General features: G+C 50.9%; 2 protein-coding genes across 2 annotated transcripts; one reads left to right on the plus strand and one right to left on the minus strand.

The window, feature by feature from the left end:
* Window positions 1–21: 21 nt before the first annotated feature.
* ovch1 (ovochymase 1) lies at window positions 22–4,536 on the minus strand. Its single transcript, XM_035646729.2, has 15 exons — window positions 3,714–4,536; window positions 2,905–3,019; window positions 2,759–2,833; window positions 2,600–2,680; window positions 2,322–2,505; window positions 2,173–2,248; window positions 1,917–2,106; window positions 1,704–1,843; window positions 1,300–1,450; window positions 1,193–1,228; window positions 893–1,115; window positions 665–822; window positions 490–588; window positions 287–423; window positions 22–212 (listed from the first exon to the last, which is right to left on the minus strand). The coding sequence occupies exons 2-15, from the start codon at window positions 2,975–2,977 to the stop codon at window positions 51–53; spliced, it is 1,785 nt and encodes a 594-aa protein (XP_035502622.1). The 5' UTR covers window positions 2,978–3,019; window positions 3,714–4,536; the 3' UTR covers window positions 22–50.
* LOC118317736 (UPF0606 protein KIAA1549-like) lies at window positions 216–17,550 on the plus strand. The gene is made up of 21 exons (XM_035646675.2): window positions 216–322; window positions 5,587–5,801; window positions 6,861–8,162; window positions 8,244–8,326; window positions 8,422–8,721; window positions 8,816–9,002; window positions 9,084–9,143; window positions 9,285–9,436; window positions 9,591–9,768; window positions 10,546–10,730; window positions 10,810–11,015; window positions 11,110–11,237; window positions 11,332–11,346; window positions 11,616–11,821; window positions 11,907–12,136; window positions 12,448–12,583; window positions 12,674–12,961; window positions 13,049–13,101; window positions 13,180–13,307; window positions 13,668–13,822; window positions 14,195–17,550. Exons 1-21 carry the CDS (start codon window positions 267–269, stop codon window positions 14,414–14,416), a joined length of 4,485 nt encoding a protein of 1,494 aa, XP_035502568.2. The 5' UTR covers window positions 216–266; the 3' UTR covers window positions 14,417–17,550.
* The last annotated feature ends 42 nt before the right edge of the window (window positions 17,551–17,592 follow it).

Below are 17,592 nucleotides of genomic sequence, written 5' to 3' on the forward strand. Positions count from 1 at the left end.
GAGACATTTGATAAAAAAATTAAAAGTTTTCCAGTTGAACCAGTTTATTGTCAGAACTCTTCCGTCACCTTGGTGATCCACGAGTGATAATCGGACACGGCGGTGAAGATCGACGGTTTCTCAGCGTCACAGCGCCGACTGCCCCACGTGATCACGCCGAACAGGAAGTAGGTGCCGCGCTTCCGACAGTACAGAGGAGCTCCAGAGTCGCCCTGCGGAGGAAGAGGACAGGTCTCAGTCCAGAGTTACAACAACCCCCCCGGGACATGAACGTGGCGTTAGGTACCATGCAGGAGGCGGAGCCAGCAGGATCAGCACACAGGTGAGAGTCAGTGACGAGGCCCCTCCCCCACCGCTCCCCACAGGAAGTCTGGTTCACCAGAGTCAGTCCAACGTGGTGCAGACGATCAGGATCAACGCCCCCTGAACACACGCGGGTGTCAGACACTTTATGGACTGAGGTCACTGAGGTCAGAGGTCATGACTCACCTGTGGCCCTCGTCGACCCCCAGCCGGCGGTGACGCAGCTCCAGCTGTGGTTCAACTCCTCGTCCTCATCGGGGACACAGATTGGGGACACGTTGGAGTCTGGGACAGAACCAGAAGACAGGTTCAGGTGCCGGACGCTGACGTGGGACAGAAGTGAACACGTGTGAGGTCTTACTGAATCGGGCCGAGACGCTGAGGCGGAGCAGCGACAGGTCAGACTTTGGCGGGAAGCTTCCGTCCTGCAGCAGGTTGATGACCTCATCCACCAGGATGGTCTGAGACGATAAGAACCGCAGGTCGTGAATCCCCAGAACCACCATGTCCTCTTTGGCTCTGTGTGGGAAAGAGGAAAGTTCAGCGGCGACCGCAGCGAGGGAGACGACGTCGCGACGGCCATGTTTACCTGATGTTGCAGTGTTTGGCAGCAATGACCCAGCGGTGGTGGATGAGCACGCCGCTGCAGTAGTGGCGTCCGTTGGACTGAAGACTAACGTGCCAGGGCCAGAAGAACGGGCAGGACTCAGTCACGTTGTCCACAGACACTTCACTGTCCTGGGACAGCGAGAGACCGGCAAGGAACGGAGCTCGACTGCAGCTGGAGCTCCCACGCTTCCCACACCTGTCCTCTGTTGTCATGACGACGCATGATGAAGATGACGTCATCACTTCAACTGAATATTCATAAATAAATATAAAAACCAACCTTCAGCAGCGTCGTCATCCTCGTACATCATCTCATCTGAAAGAGAAACAACACTTCACACTACGTCACAGCGAGAAGCTCTGGTGTCCGACGGTCAGTGAACTCACCCATGTGCTGGTACAACCACCCTGTGTGTTGCTGCAGTTTGGTGTAAACTCCGGGTCGACGGGCTCGACCGCAGCCAACGCCCCAACTGATCAGACCCGCCAACTCAAACCTGCTGCCAGTGAAGCAGGACAGAGGACCACCAGAGTCTCCCTGAGACCAGGACCAGGGACCAGGGACCACATCCGGGACCAGGGACCAGGACCAAGGACCCGGGAGCACGTCCGGGACCAAGGACCAAGGACCAGAGACCAGAGACAACAAAGAAAGATGATCAGTGCAGTTTTGGGTCCATGTCTCATCTGCTAACATGGAGGAGGTGGGGCTTATGACCTATACTGCAGCCAGATTCCAGGGGGTGATCAGGATCATCCCGTCACTGGTGTTTGGCTGGTTCTGGTCTCACCTGACAGGCGTCGACTCCTCCTTGGTCCCTCCCGGCACAGAACATGGAGGCCCGGATGCGGCCACTGTAGTACTGGTTGCAGACCTCGCGGGGCAGCAGGGTCACGTTCACCTCCTGCAGCCGGTTGACTCGAGGTCCGTCTGGTCAAAGAGAAGAAACATCAGCTGGTTCTGCTCAGACCGGACGTGGCCGGGTCTCAGGACCTGGACTCACTCTCCCGGGTGGAGCCCCAGCCGGTGACGGAGCACAGCTGGAACAGCGGCAGCGGACTCATCCAGATGTTGATGGGTCTGACGGACCCGGTGAAGACCAGCGGCTTGTGCAGCTTCAGCAGCGCCACATCGTTCTCTTTGGTCCGAGCGTTGTAGCCATGGTGACTGATGATGAGCGACACGCCGGTCGACTGAAAGGCGTACGTTTATTATTCAGAACCATATAACAGAAGAAGGTTCGGACCCTCAGGTCTCACCTGTTGTCCCGGTTCATCCGGATTGTCCAGGTCGTGTTTTCCAGCCACCACCTTCCAGAGCGAAGCTCTGTTGAACCTGGGACATGTTTCAGTCATCATCAGCTGTTCAACAGAACCAGGACTCTGACCCCTGACCCCTGACCTCTGACCTGGTGAAGCAGTGAGCAGCAGTGAGGATCCACTGGGGGGCGACGATGGCCCCCCCACAGGCCGGCATGGAGGCGAAGCAGAGGGACACCTGCCAGGGCCACGAGTGAGCCCAGGCCTCCTGGCCCCCGATGATCCTGGACTCTGCCTCCAGCTCCGGTCTGAAGGAGCGAACGCCGGCCACGTCTGAGGCGACGCCACGGAAACATTAGTTTATTTTAAACAAAGAGTCACTGACAGATGTGATTCAATATCAATATCTGAGGGGACTTGAACGCACCACTGAATCCAAAGACTTCAGAGAACGTTCCATGTTCCTGAGTGTCATTGAACGTCACATTGAGCTGAGTCCAGTTTCCACCTGAAGACAAAAGCTAAAACACTATTACTCAGTTTCATCAACCTGAAGGTGAATCAGGTCGGACGTGACCAGGCAGACCTGTCGCAGCTCTGCTGCTGCTGCGGTTGTTGTCGTTGTGATGTGTTGTGTTTGTCGGCCTCTGACTGACTCCATCTGCAACACAAACACACGCATTAATGTGACGTCAGTGGAACACGTGTGTGTGTCGTGTGTGTGTTCCTCACCTGAGTGAAAAGACGACAGGCAGAGCGACAGGAGAGCGAGCAGAGACACACGCGTGTGCAACATGTCGAACATGTGACGACGTCACGTCACTCAGCTGCTCTTCATCAGTCTCACCTGTGTGATTACACACACCTGAGTCCCACCGCTGCTCTGTCCCACACTGCAGGCTGCACTCGAACACACCATCACAGTTTAAACTTTTTCATTTTGTAGTTACTTCTCCTGCTCTTTAGGTCGTGAGGTCATGAGGTCCTGCTCTGTTATATATAAAGTTTTATTTTTCTTCTGTTAGAAGATCGTTACACACGTCACTCTGCCACTTCCTGTTTATTATCATTATTATGATGTATAATAATACATATAGATAATAATAATTTTAAATATTATACTGCAGCTTCCTCAGTGACGTCACCATTGCAGTTCGCTGTGTGGCCACCAGGTGGCAGCAGAACCACGAGGTTCAACGTGTTGATATGATTTAAAGTCACTTTATAAAATAAAAATGTATTTATATATATTTATATATGTATATATATATAGAGAGAGATTTGAATCGATGTAGTTTTTTATATTTATATTTATTAATACATGAACACACTGACTGCAGTGACGTCATATCTTCATTCATTACAATCTTCTATTAAATCTTAAAGTTCATAGTTTAATAAAGTTCAACTGACTGTTTAATGTTAATTAAACTTTGTTCATTCAAATTTAACTTTATTTAATAAAGTGAATTAAACAGACACGTTTTATTTTCTCTGATCCAGGATCAGTTTCCATCAGATCAACTGACTCAGGATCAGACCTGGTCCAGGTTCCGTCTCCACAGAGGGTCCGGGTTCAGATGATCCGGGTTCAGACCTGGTCCAGGTTCCGTCTCCACAGAGGTTCCGGGTCCAGCTCTAAAGCCTCTGAGTGGTAGATGTGGACTCAGTGACGGTCCCTCTGGTGCCGACACCGGATATGATGTGAATCAGACGGGTCCGGACCAGGGAGGAGGAGGTTCGTTGGTTCGTTGGTTCCGTGAGGAGGTGAGGAAGACCACGGCCAGAGGAGGAGGAGGAGGTTCGGTGAGGAAGACCACGGCCAGAGGAGGAGGAGGAGGAGGTTCGGTGAGGAAGACCACGGCCTGAGGAGGAAGAGGAGGAGGAGGAGGAGGAAGGTCTGACGCTGCAGCGACTCTCCGCCTCCTCCTTCCCCGCGCAGGGAGCGCGCCGCGCGGCTGTGGAGAGGCGTGACGCGGCCGAACCGCATCTCCAGGATGACAGGTAGGTCTGATCTCCGACTGAGGGCTAAGACGTGTCCAGTGGTGTCAGCACGGCTCGGCTCGACTCGGCTCGGCTCATCTTAAACGTCGGTAGAGAGGCGGCGGCCTGCCGCTGCTCTGCGGTCCGCTCATCACAGGGAGGATGAGGAGGAGGAGGAGGGAGGAGGCTCCCGTCCCTCAGGGACCACAGCACGTTCAACCGGGACTGGACCGGGTCTCTAGTCAGGGCACCGACGCGCCGCAGCTCTCATAACGGGTGAACGCAGCTGAGAGACGTGAGACAGGCGGAATGACAGCGGACCGATACCGGGGTCAGTTAGAGAGAAGCCGAGCAGCTGGTCCAGAGCAGGGCCGGACCAGACCTGAACTGCTCATTGCTCATCCGTGACAGAACACATGAAGGAGGCCGTGAACGCCCCGCCCCCGCCCCCCCGACGTGTTTCAAGATCTATTAGGTCACAAGAATAACCGTTACACCTCACTGGTCCTAACTGGTTCTAGCTGGACTCACTGGTTCTGAATGGACTCACTGGTTCTAACTGGACTCACTGGTTCTAACTGGACTCAATGGTCCTAACTGGTTCTGACTGGACTCACTGGTTCTAACTGGTTCTAACTGGACTCATTGGTTCTAACTGGTTCTGACAGGTTCTAACTGGACTCACTGGACTAACTGGTTCTAACTGGACTCACTGGTCCTAACTGGTTCTGACTGCACTCACTGGTTCTAACTGGTTCTAACTGGACTCACTGGTCCTAACTGGTTCTGACTGGTTCTGACTGGACTCACTGGTTCTAACTGGACTCACTGGTTCTAACTGGTTCTTACTGGACTTAATGGTTCTAACTGGTCCTTCCTGGTTCTTACTGGTTCTTAGTGGTTCTAACTGGACTCACTGGTTTTAACTGGTCCTTACTGGTTCTAACTGGTTCTAACTGGACTCAATGGTTCTAACTGGTCCTTACTGGTTCTTACTGGTTCTAACTGGACTCACTGGTTTTAACTGGTCCTTACTGGTTCTAACTGGACTCACTGGTTCTAACTGGTCCTTACTGGCTCTTACTGATTCTAACTTGACTCACTGGTTCTGACTTGTCCTTTCTGGCTCTTACTGATTCTAACTTGACTCACTGGTGTTTTCTCTTTCAGCACATTGGTATCGTGACACTTGTAGTACTGTTCATGTAATAGAAGTATGTGTGTGGTTAGGTATTACTGGAGTACTCTTCCTCTTCCTGAAGTATAAGTACTGCAGTACTCTTCCTCTCCCTGAATTAAAGGTAATACAGTAGTCTTCCTCTACCTGAAGTAAAGGTACTGCAGTACTCTTCCTCTTCCTGAAGTAAAAGTACTGCAGTACTTCCTCAGCGCTGTACTCGGTCTCTGACTCTCGGACTCTGTGGCGTTCAGGTTCTCCTGTCGGGGTCTCGCCGCTCTGTACCGGGTCCAGACCCGCCGCCATCTGAGGACGATGGACCCCGTGATCCCGCCGGACCCCAGCTCCAGAACCAGGACCTGGACCAGGATGGACCCCGGACCATCAGCGTGCAGGCGAACACTCGGCGTCATGCTGCTGGTGACTGGCACGCTGGTTTCCATGGTGACCTCAGGTTCACCTGCTGCAGGTGAGATCAGTCTGAAGCTACTGGCCTCTGACCTCTGACCTTTGCTGTACCTGTAGAAAGCAGGAAGTGAAAGGTGGATGTCCTTATATGGAGACAAAACACTCCCATGTTTCTGTTCTCCCACTGACACTGAGTCACACACGCACTCACACACGCACACACACACACACGCACACATACGCACACACGCACTCACGCACACACACACACACACACACATTTATGAAACAGACTCAATTTTCAGCATCATTTTTTATTTTATCCATCCAGAGAAACAGGAAACAGCAGTAAGACATGCGTGATGTCATCAAACATCATCATGTGTTGTCAAACAACAAACCTCCAGAAAGACAGAGAGACAGGTAGACAGAGAGAGACAGACAGACAGAATCTGTCTGCCCCCCCCCCCGTTCTTTGAGGGTGTCGTCTTCTTAATACCAATCACTCATCTTCATTCAGCACGTGATGCTTCTGCAAAGCACAGCGTCACCACGGCAACACCAGACGAAAGAGACAGTCAAGGCTGAGTGTGTGTGTGTGAGAGACAGAGGGAATTTAACGACTAAAAACCATTTTGTTAAGCTGAACTATATTAAAACCATTATTATTATTATTATTATTATTATTATTAATAATAATAATAATAATAATAATAATAATTCATACAATTATCAATTATCAAAATGTTATATGATGAAATATAACAAATATATCAGATCTTTTTGTCAATAGATTAAAAATCAACAAATTTTACATTAAATCCACAAATAACATGAAATATAATATAATTAATTAATAAACTGAGAAGGAAACATAGACATGAATGTGTTTAACTATATTTGTAAAAAACAACTTTGACAAGTTCATGGTCTCTGGTCAGGGTCCTGGTCTTTGGTCAGGGTCCTGGTCTTTGGTCAGGGTCCTGGTCTCTGGTCAGGGTCCTGGTCTTTTTGCAGGGTCCTGGTCTTTGTTCAGGGTCTTTATCTCTGGTCAGGGTCCTGGTCTCTGGTCAGGGTCCTGGTCTAAAGTTGAAGTTTATTCTTCGTCTTTCCCTCTCAGGTGTTTTGGAGCCTTCGTCACCTCCTTCATCATCATCATCCATCTCCTCGTCTCCCAGACCCCCGCCCTCAGACTCTGGTTACCATGGTGACAATGGTGGTGCAGGCTTGGCGGAGGACTTGGACTCTGGTGCTCAGGGGATCCACCTCCTCCTAAGACCACCGGACCTCCTGTCCCCCAGTCTACCCCCACCCCTCCCCCCGCACACCCAGCCCACCCTCACCCCTCCTCCCCCCTGGGAGCAGGGCCCCTCTCTGGAGGAGGCATGGGGGTCTGGAGACTACTTGGAGACTCTGTCCTTCATGGTGCCTGATGGTGAAGAGCTGGCGCTGGCCACGTCGCTGCCCGGACACCCCTACGATGAAGACGCCGACGGGGACTGGGTCTCCTATGACACCGCCTTCCCCGCCCGTCCCACCCTGTCCCTGTCCACCCACCGCCCCCTCGCTCCCTCCTCCTCCACCCCCGGCATCCCGCTCCACACTCGTCCCACCCGTCCAAACGTCTTCCCCACCTGGGACGAGGACTACGACCTGGAGGACCTGACGCCTCTGGAGCCGACGGAGCTGCTGCTGCCGGACATGAACAGTCTGGAATATTACACTAACCTGCTGGCCCGAGAGAGGGAGAGGGAGAGAGAGCGGGAGAGGGAGAGGGAGAGGGAGAGAGAGCGGGAGAGGGAGAGGGAGAGGGAGAGGGAGAGGGAGAGGGAGAGAGAGAGGGAGAGAGAGAGGGACCAGGACCAGGACCAAGACCAGGCGAACCATACCAACTCCAAACCTCCCATCTCTCCTACAACAACACAAACTCACCTTTCACCTCTGTCCCTGAGCTCCGCTTCTCCTCCAGGGCAGCAGCCCGGACGTCCTGTGGGGGGACCAGGGGGGCCCACCCCGCCCCTCACCCTCTCACCGACCCTCAAAGCTGAGAAGAACCCACGTCCTCCAACGACCACCCTCAAAACCCCCTCCAGCCCTTTTCCTCCTGCTCCAAAACCCAAAGAGCACATCCCAGTGCCGGGTAGGTCACCCCCCCGCCCCCCCTCCAACACCACCGGCCGGGTGCCTCCCCCTCCCCCGCTGGGACCACCCACCCGCCCCGACAGACCCGAGAGGCCTCTGGTGGTCACAGAGAAGCCGGCAAAGGATCCACCCACCAGGACCACGACCATCACCCAGCTCACCGCCATCAGCCTGACCAGAGCCCCCCCTGTCACTACCACCCGCGTGGCCCCCCAGGCTCCTCCAACCAGACAGTACCTGTGTAACGTCACCAGGCCCGAGATGTTCCTGGTCCGAGTAGGTGAGACGTCCGAGGGTCAGGTGACACAACCTCAGATGAACTTTGATCTTTGAATAACCTTTATTTGTGTTTGTGCTGCAGTGAGCTCCAGAGGCTCGACAGCCGGGTTCAGTCTGCTCAGAGATCTACTGAGGAGAGAATTCAACCGCTCGGTGGAGCTGCAGGTAGACACATGGACACGCCTCCTCTGAGCTCATTGGTTCTCAACTGAGGGTCATATGATTGACAGCTGTCCGTCTCCTCTCTGTGTCCTCCTCAGTTCCTCAGAACTCCGTCCAGCTTTGCCTTTCGTGTCGTGTCAGGACCGTTGATCTTCACCGCTGTGGCCGTCCTCAACGCCCTGCGCCAACCAGCGCGCTCTTTCGGCCCGGTTCCCACCGTGACGCCGCTCTACACCGTACCTGAGCTCAGGTACCAGGTCCACTCGGTGCTGCAGTTTGTCCCCGCCCACGTCGACGTCCGAGTCTGTAACTTCAGCGAACGGGTGGAGAGAGGCCTGACGATGGCGTTCGCTGAGTCACGAAGACGGTCACATGAGGCGGGAAACATCACCCTACAGGTGAGTCTGTTAGCTGACAAGTAATGATGACATCACCGTACAGGTGAGTCTGTTAGCTGACGATTAACGATGATGTTGTTTGCCTCTTGTCCAGCTGTTGAACGTCACCATGGGCGTGTCCCGGCGGACGGCCGAGCAGAAGGTTCCCGTCGACATCACTTTTGCGGTGCGTGATTGGCGAGGTTTCATCCTGGGGTCAGAGGTCAGCGAACACCTGAGGAAGCTCAGCCTGGTGGAGTTCAGCTTCTACGTTGGATTTCCTGCTCTGCAGATCGCAGAACGTACGACCTTTGTCCTACACGTATGAATACCAAACATGTATGTTAGTGTTGAACATGTTAAACCTGTGTTTCCGTCTGCAGCCGTCCAATACCCCGAGCTGAACACGTCCCACCAGCTGCGCTTCACCTGGGTCCGGACAGGTGAGCTCACACCTGAGGTTCAGTGTGGAGAGAGGACATCAGTGTCCTCTGCAGTGTCCTCTGTAGTGTCCTCTGTTGTCCTCTGTAGTGTCCTCTGTGGACCAGAGGACAGTGGGACAGGACTGTGTCACTGTGTTTCAGTCCTGCTCGGCGTCCAGGAGCAGCTGGTGGCTGAGAAGAGTTTTAAAGCTCGTCTGGAGAGACGTCTGTCTCTGCTGCTGGAGGAGGGACAGCAGGAGTCCGGCAGGAGGCGCTGGAGGAGAGCGACGGCTGTGGGCAACAACAGTCTGCAGGTGACTGCACACACACACACACACACACACACACATATATATCTATATATATATATAGATATATATGTGTGTATACGAATACACATATATATATAGTGTATAAACACTGTACAGTTACATAAACATCAGACTCACTTACACTGTTGTGTCTCAGGTGGTGCGGGTGGCCAGGCTCTCGGGGGCGCAGCTCCCCCTGGAGGTGTTGTATTTTGTGGAAGGTCCTCGCGGGGAGCGGATCGCAGCGGAGACGACCGCCGCCACCTTGAATCGCCTGGACCTTCAGAGAGCCGCCATCGTCCTCGGACACCGAGTCCAGAGACCCCTCGCTCAACGTGAGTCAGGAACTAAATCCACCAATGGATGGTCCCTCACCTGTCTCTCACCTGGTACTCACCTATATATCTTCTGTCTATCCTCACCTGTCTCACCTGTCTCTCCTCTGTCCCTCACCTGTCTATCCTCTGTCCCTCACCTGTCTGTCCTCTGTCCCTCACCTGCCTCTCCTCTGTCCCTCACCTGTCTCTCCTCTGTCTGTCCTCTGTCTATCCTCTTTCTGTACTGTGTCCCTCATCTGTCTCTCACCTGGTCCTCACGTGTCTGTCCTCTGTCCCTCACCTGTCTGTCCTCTGTCTATCCTCTTTCTGTACTGTGTCCCTCATCTGTCTCTCACCTGGTCCTCACGTGTCTGTCCTCTGTCCCTCACCTGTCTGTCCTCTGTCTATCCTCTTTCTGCACTCTGTCCCTCATCTGTCTCTCACCTGGTCCTCACATGTCTGTCCTCTGTCCCTCACCTGTCTGTCCTCTGTCTATCCTCTTTCTGTACTCTGTCCCTCATCTGTCTCTCACCTGGTCCTCACATGTCTGTCCTCTGTCCCTCACTTGTCTCTCCTCTGTCTGTCGTCTGTCCCTCACCTGTCACTCCTCTGGTCCTTACCTGTCTCTCCTCTGTCTATCCTCTGTCCCTCACCTGTCTTTCCTCTGGTCCTCACCTGTCTATCCTCTGTCCCTCACCTGTCTGTCCTCTGTCCCTCATCTATCTATCACCTTGTCCTCACATGTCTCTCCTCTGTCTGTCCTCGTTCTGTCCTCTGTCCTTCACCTGTCTCTAGCTGTGGAGACTCTGTCTGTCCCTCCGGCGGAGACTCAGAGTAGCAGCATCTGGCTCATCGTGGGCGTGGTCGTCCCCGTCCTGCTGGCCATCTTCATCATCATCATCCTCTACTGGAAACTGTGCGGCTCAGAGAAACTTGAGTTCCAGCCGGACGCCATCAACACCATCCAGCAAAGGCAGAAGGTCAGAGGTCAACAGGAAGTTGTGAACTCTTTGCCATCATGTTTTTTGTGACGAGAGACTGAGACGTGTCCTCTGACAGCTTCAGGCTCCGAGCGTCAAAGGCTTCGACTTTGCCAAGCTCCACCTCGGTCAGCACAGTAAAGACGACATCATGGTGATCCAGGAGCCCGGGCCGCTGCCCGCCTCTGTCAAAGAGGCCACGCCCTCTGATGGCGGAGACCTCAACACCCCCAAATCAAAAGGGTCGTCCACCAAGGTGGGACGGTCAAGCCGCCGCAGGGGAAGGTGAGAGTTTGTTTTCTTTTATACTTGTGAGGACACATTGAGACACATCGAGACACGTCTCCTCTTCACAGAATAGTAATGTCTCTCCTTTCAGGCTCAGCCCGTCGGACGGCGACTCCTTAGGCAGCGACCAATCCAGCGGCAGAGAGTCAGCAGAGGAGAGCACCCGACCCGTGGCCATGCCCAATGAGGGAAAAATGCACAGGAAGACGCCCAAAAATGGTCAGAGACACAGTGGCCCCCGGTGTTTGATTTGAATTGTGTCCCTCACAAAGGTTAACATCTGTCTTCTCTCTTTCACGTGTCCCGACTGAAGGACGGAGCAAGATCGGTACGTTTCACTCTTCACCGTAGATTTGAATATTTGATGATAATGTCTGGACTCTTTACTCCAGATTCAGTTTGTACTTCCTGAATGTGACATCATCCTAATGAAACTATATTTACACATTCACATGTATTTAGTCATGTGATCCTCCCGACCCTACCGATCAGTAGAAGAAGTCATTTGTTGTTAGTAATGGAAGCAGAAAGTGTTTCCTATATTAACTCATCTGATCCAGAATCTAAAAATGAATCGGTTTATGTAAACCCATGCAGGTCCAACAGGCAGCGGTCCAGACGAGCTTCTGTCTTCATCCTCCATCTTTGACCACGTGGACCGACTGTCTCGAGGCTCGTCTGATGGCACTCGTCGTCAGGCCAACAAGGTGCAGCTGATCGCCATGCAGCCACGACCGGGCCCGCCGTCGCTACACGCCCCGTCACAGCCGAGCCCCACGCTCACAGAGAAGGTCAACACTGAGGTGAGACCCCCTCACTGTTCACCACGAGGACGTTTTACACCTACCTGACATCCTCACACTCCCATCTGCACCTGTTCTCCTGCAGGTGGCGCTGAGACATAAGTCAGAGATTGAGCACCATAGAAACAAACTGCGGCAGCGAGCTAAGAGGCGGGGTCAGTGTGAGTTTCCCTCCATGGACGACATTATGGATGCCTTCGGAGATGGGCCGGTGCAGAGTGAGGTCGCACAGCGACTCTACAGCTCCGCCCATGACCACATGGACTGTATTCTGCAGGCCGACGGCCCCTCACCCCTCAAGGACTCCAGGAAAAGGTCAGAGTTCACCTGAGAACATGGGTTACACAGATAATCTGAATCATATAATCTTGTTATACATCACAGTTTTGTGTCTGACAACTATAATTTATACCAAACATAATAAAAAGATACTGAAAGGAAGTAAAGAAAAGATCGGAGGAACAAAAAAAATTAAAATAAAATCGCATTACAATTGAAAAACTCTCAGGAGGAGGCAGAAAATGAAGAGGGGACAAGTTGTGATGTGTCTCTGACAGGACAAACAGGGACATAAAACTTAACACTATTAGTTTTATAGATAAGTACCAATGTGTTTGTCCTTCCAGGGGGAGGCGCTCACCACGGAGTCGCCATGCTCAACCTGGACCTGGAAGTCTTCCTGATACCGACAGAGACCGACTGCTCACCGATCAGAGCGCCACCTACAGGAAATACCCAGGACTCAACAACGTGGCCTATATGGTAAAAATGAATGTTAACATCAGTGGACCTGAGGTTTATCCTTGTGGAACACCTTCATTAATAATTTATCACACTGAACATCTCTCACAGTCAGACCCTGACCTACCTCCAGACCATGGCAGTCCGTCCCCCACTGACGAGGTGTTCGACCCGGCCCCGCCCCCTTACATGCCCCCCCAGCCATCCATTGAGGAGGCCCGGCAACAGATGCACTCCCTTCTGGATGACGCCTTCGCTCTGGTGTCACCGTCCTCACAAGGCAGCGCCGGGGTGAGCGGGGTAAGCCCTGCCCTGCCCAGCCCCTCCCCTCAAGCCCGCCCCCCGGGCAGACAATGGGGCTCTTACCCAGCTGCCCCCTCCCACAGCCCTTTCTCTGCAGTGAGTGCGTCGACCTGCTGCTGAGGCCCAACTTGTGTCATGAATCAGTTCAGATTTCATTGTTGTCTTCTTTTTTCTTCCTACCAGAGATACGCAGAGCTGGGAATGTCTCCGTCATCAGTCCAGGGCCTCCTGCAGAGGTGAGTGTCTCGTAAAATCAGGTCTAGGTCTATGGTTTGGACCTGAACCAGTACTGATACTCTGTGTGTTTTATCCAGGCAGGGCCTGAGCTCAGGAGGTTATGTTTCTACTGGAGATCATCTGCAGGAGTCAGTTTACTCCAACAGAGGACAGTATGAGGACCCGCCCTCCTCCTCCAGACCACGACCTGTGGGGGGCAGCACAGGTAAAGTCAACCTAATGTCATTCATCGGTATGCCTAGACCTTCTCAAATCCTGGAACTCTCTCTATCATGTCCTTCCCAGGTTCACTCTTGTTTGACCTTGGTTTCCATCAGTCTTTCTTTCTTGTGGTGGGTAGTTTTCCCAAAACATAGGGTTAGGGGTTAGTTCATGCTGAGCATCCTAAAACTGTTAAACTGTGTGAGGTTAGAAAAGTGTAACTGGAGACAGAACAGGAACGAAGGATGGATTCAAGTCCAGGTTTTGTTGAAGATTCATGTCCCTGTTGTCATCCTGTTCCCAAACACATTTCAAACTTTACAATCTAAACTCGTTGATTTTATCCGCTGAATGTTTCCTCCAGGTGCACAGCTCCACCATCTGACGCAGGTGGGTTTGTCCAGTCAGATCGGTGCTTACCCTGGGGTCGGTCGCAGCATGTCTGGCCCAACCGGCTCAAGCTGGAACCAGCAGCACTCAGACAAAGACCTATCGAGACCAGGAGACAGCAGAGAGAGTGTGAGTCTGATGTGGAGATATATTTAATATGATGTGTAGTAATGAGTGGACCAGTTCAAAAAAGTTCCGACGGAATCCAGTGATGTTCTAATCAGACCAGTTCCGACCAGCACCCATGTATGTCAGCCCAGACAAGTCCTGACGACACCACTTCAGTGTAGACCAATACCCGCCCAGACTAGTCCATGCCAGTCCAGACTAGGTGGAAACATCCTGTGCTGAATCTTGAGTTGATTTAATATAGTTTCTTTCACATTATTCAGGTACGTGTCCATGTCTAGTCTTTGACTGACAAAGTGTTTTAAACTTTATGTCATGGATCTGCATATGTTTTCTGGTCTTCACCTCACCCTCTCTTCCTTTTCCCCACAGGTGCTGTCATTCCCTGAGTTCTCCTCTTCCTCTGTTTTCCAGATGCCAAGCTCCTCATTACGGGACCCATCGGCGCCACCTCTCGTCCTGACCTCACCGACTCCAGAATACCCACCAGAGGACGCCTCGCCCTCCGCCCACACCTCTGCCTCGCTTATCAAGGCTATCAGAGAGGAGCTGCGTCGTTTGGCCCAGAAACAGGCAGTGACCAGCTACCAATAGACTGTTCTGGACTGGTTTGGATCAGGTCTCCGCTGATCTCAACCGTTATTGTTTTAACCACTCAGAGTGTGTAAGGACTGGATTTAAATCTAAAACTAAGGATCCTTACTCTGGACTCTCTTGAGCAGATCTGTTTCTGTCGCTAAACCCAAAATAACTCTGGACCACGATCCACATCTCCTGACCGAAAGACCTCCGGTACTTTACAGGGTTCCATCTGCCCATCTCTCTGTCCGTCATTCTTCAGCTCAGTGTTTCATCGGATGGGATTTTGACTCTTTGCGTTTCCACTGAAGTGCTTCCTGGACTGGATTGTCCCCCCTAGAGTCCAACATTGGATCATACCTTCTCTATCGTTGGAGGGGGTGGTTCCTCTTGACGTTCTGGAGCAGATTGTACTTCCTAGAGTTCTGGAATGGATTGTCCATCTTGACCACTTTGAACTTGCAATGTCCTAAACTAGATTTGGTCTCTTGTAATCTTCTGGAGTGTTTGGCCCCCGCTGATCTCTTTGGAGTGGATTGTTCTCTCTGGAGTTCTAGAGTGGTAATCCTGGAGTTGATGGTCCATCCTAACCTTCTAGTGCGTGAAATTCTTTTTGAACTTTTGGAACGGATTGTCCCTCCAAGAGATCTGGTTTGGACAGTCCCTCCCGACCCTCTGGAGTCGATCATCCCTCCTGGAGTTCTGAAGTGGATTGTTCCTCTGGACCTTCTGTGGTGCTAACCATCAGCCTCATACCATCTCCTCATTAACCACTTATTGCCTTCCACACTTCCATCAGCCACGGGAATCAGGTCTCTTCTCATAAACCATATCGATGAGGTCTTTGCACTGTAGACAGCAGGAGGTGGAGAAAAGTTCCTCCAGCAAAGGGACGCAAAACAGGAAAAATTTATGAATATATATAAGAATTGATATAAATATATGTAAAGAGATAGTATCCCAATGAGCACAATATTAATGTCAGCGTTATATTATTGGAGTATTGAGATGTTACTTATTTTTAATGCTTATATATGAAAGTATAATTAAATCTTATTTTGATGAGAGAAGACCAAACTACTGTTCTATGGCTGTAGTCCTCTTGTGTTTGAGCTTGCTGTAGATTTTGTTTCTCTGTGGAGATGTTGCTTGGCGTAGCTGCTTGCTCGCGTGTTCATGTATCGTGGCAATGAAAAAAAAATTGCGCTAATGCATTGTTTTAATAAGGAGTTTTTACGTCGCTGATCAGTTTGTGGGCAGAAGGCGACAGGTTGATGTAGACAAGCAGAGACGGGAACACACTCAGATATAAGATGACTTTCATCTAAGATTCATGAATTATAAAAACCTTCAATCTCACAATGTTAAAGAAAGAGTTCAAACATTCCTGGCTCCGCCCCTTTGTCCAGATCCAGATTCTTTCTTGCTCCATGTTCCGTCCTTCCACCAAGTTTACTGGAAAACTTTTCAGGTGCTTTTCATCCTGCTGACGAACACACATCAACTCCTTGGCGTAGGGAACCATGGGTCAAGTCTACAGTCCACTTGAAGACAGACCTTGTTTCTCATGAATCTTATCATTAGTTTCGTGTGTGGTGAAGTCCAGACTCTGGACGACAGGTTCCCGTCTCTGATGTGTCCTGTTTAGTGTTGTGAAGAAGTTGTCGTTCTTTAAATCTGGTTCCAGGGAAACGAAGGAGTTTGTTTGTCTTCGCTCTTCTTCGGCATGTTCCACTCAGTTTGAGACTTCAGCGACTCGTGATGTTCCAGTTAATGTTCCGCATGCTGCGAAAAGATGTTCAACACAATGTTTATAGAAGTGAAGAGTTGTTCCACATCCAGTTCAGAGTGAGCGAAGAGTGATTCAAGTCCCAGTGCCATAAAACCATCACTCATCTTAACAAAAAATCCATCATTTTTGACATTTTCACAAGATATTTTTGAATCTAAATGAAGATGTTATAACAAACATTTGATGTTGAATAGAAAACAACATTTAGAAAATATCTAAATTGTGATTGTTCTGCTGAACGGACTCGACCACCTGGACACGTTCTGATTCAACCCAGCTCCTGTCAGTCAAGCTGCAGGACTTGGCCACGCCCACTGGATCACATGGTGCTAACTGAACGACTCGAAGTGAAACTCGCACACAACATGGAGATGGAGATCAAACCTGACGCTTCATGAACCGAGTGTTTCAGTGATTTGTAGAATTCAGCAGCCGGAGGTTTGATTCATGACGAAACGTCCAGATCCTCCTGAGATGTTCGTATTGTTCACATCAGATACTGACGTGTGAACCTGTGTCAACGGATTACTAACTTCTGAACAAGACACTAACGTTTGGGACGAGATACGATACATGAATGAAATATTGACTTGTGTTAACCAGATATATATTTTAAATCTCTGCAAAGATTGAAAAGCAGAGCCTGTAGATCAGAAGCTGCAGGTCTGATGCACAGACTGTAGATAAAGATGGACGACATGACAGATCGCCCCCTGGTGTCTGCTGCAGTACAGGTCGTAAGCCCCGCCCCCTATGTGTCATATGAGGTCATTCTTATCACTGATGTTTGTTCATGTTTCTGATCACTTTGCTTCTCATTAGTTATTTGATGATAAAAACGGGCTGAGACGTGATACTGACAGGATTGGTCCAGAAAAGGGGGCGGGGCCTCAGTCAACGCTGCACAGACCCTGACTCCACATGACGTCACCAGCACAAGATGGCGGCTCCAGAATCTGAGATATTTTAGCTTCATGTTTGTTCAACGAGAAGAAGAAGATACGTCGTCTTTATTCACAGTCTGTGTTCTGAACCTGAGGTTCTTCATTTCAGTTCTTCACTTTGGTTCTTCACTTTGGTTCTTCACTTTGGTTCTTCACTTTGGTTCTTCACTTCGGTTCTTCTTGTGTCAGTTCTGTAGTTTTGTCCTGAATGAACTTCTGTCAAACACATTCCTGTTGCTCCTCCGGACTCCGTCCCGACTGGCAGCTTCACTGAGTTCACCTGAGTCCAGGTGAGTTCACATCAGACCTGGTCCAGGTGTGAACCTGCAGAAGACCTGTTGTACTCATTGAAAACCAGCAGACTCACAGCTGATCTGTGTCACATGACCGGACATTAAAGAGACTTGTTCAGATTCAGACTCCTAATCTTTTTGATTGATGATATATATATATAT

This window comes from Scophthalmus maximus, chromosome 12, assembly GCF_022379125.1.
Source record: "Scophthalmus maximus strain ysfricsl-2021 chromosome 12, ASM2237912v1, whole genome shotgun sequence".
Taxonomy (NCBI): Eukaryota; Metazoa; Chordata; class Actinopteri; order Pleuronectiformes; family Scophthalmidae; genus Scophthalmus; species Scophthalmus maximus.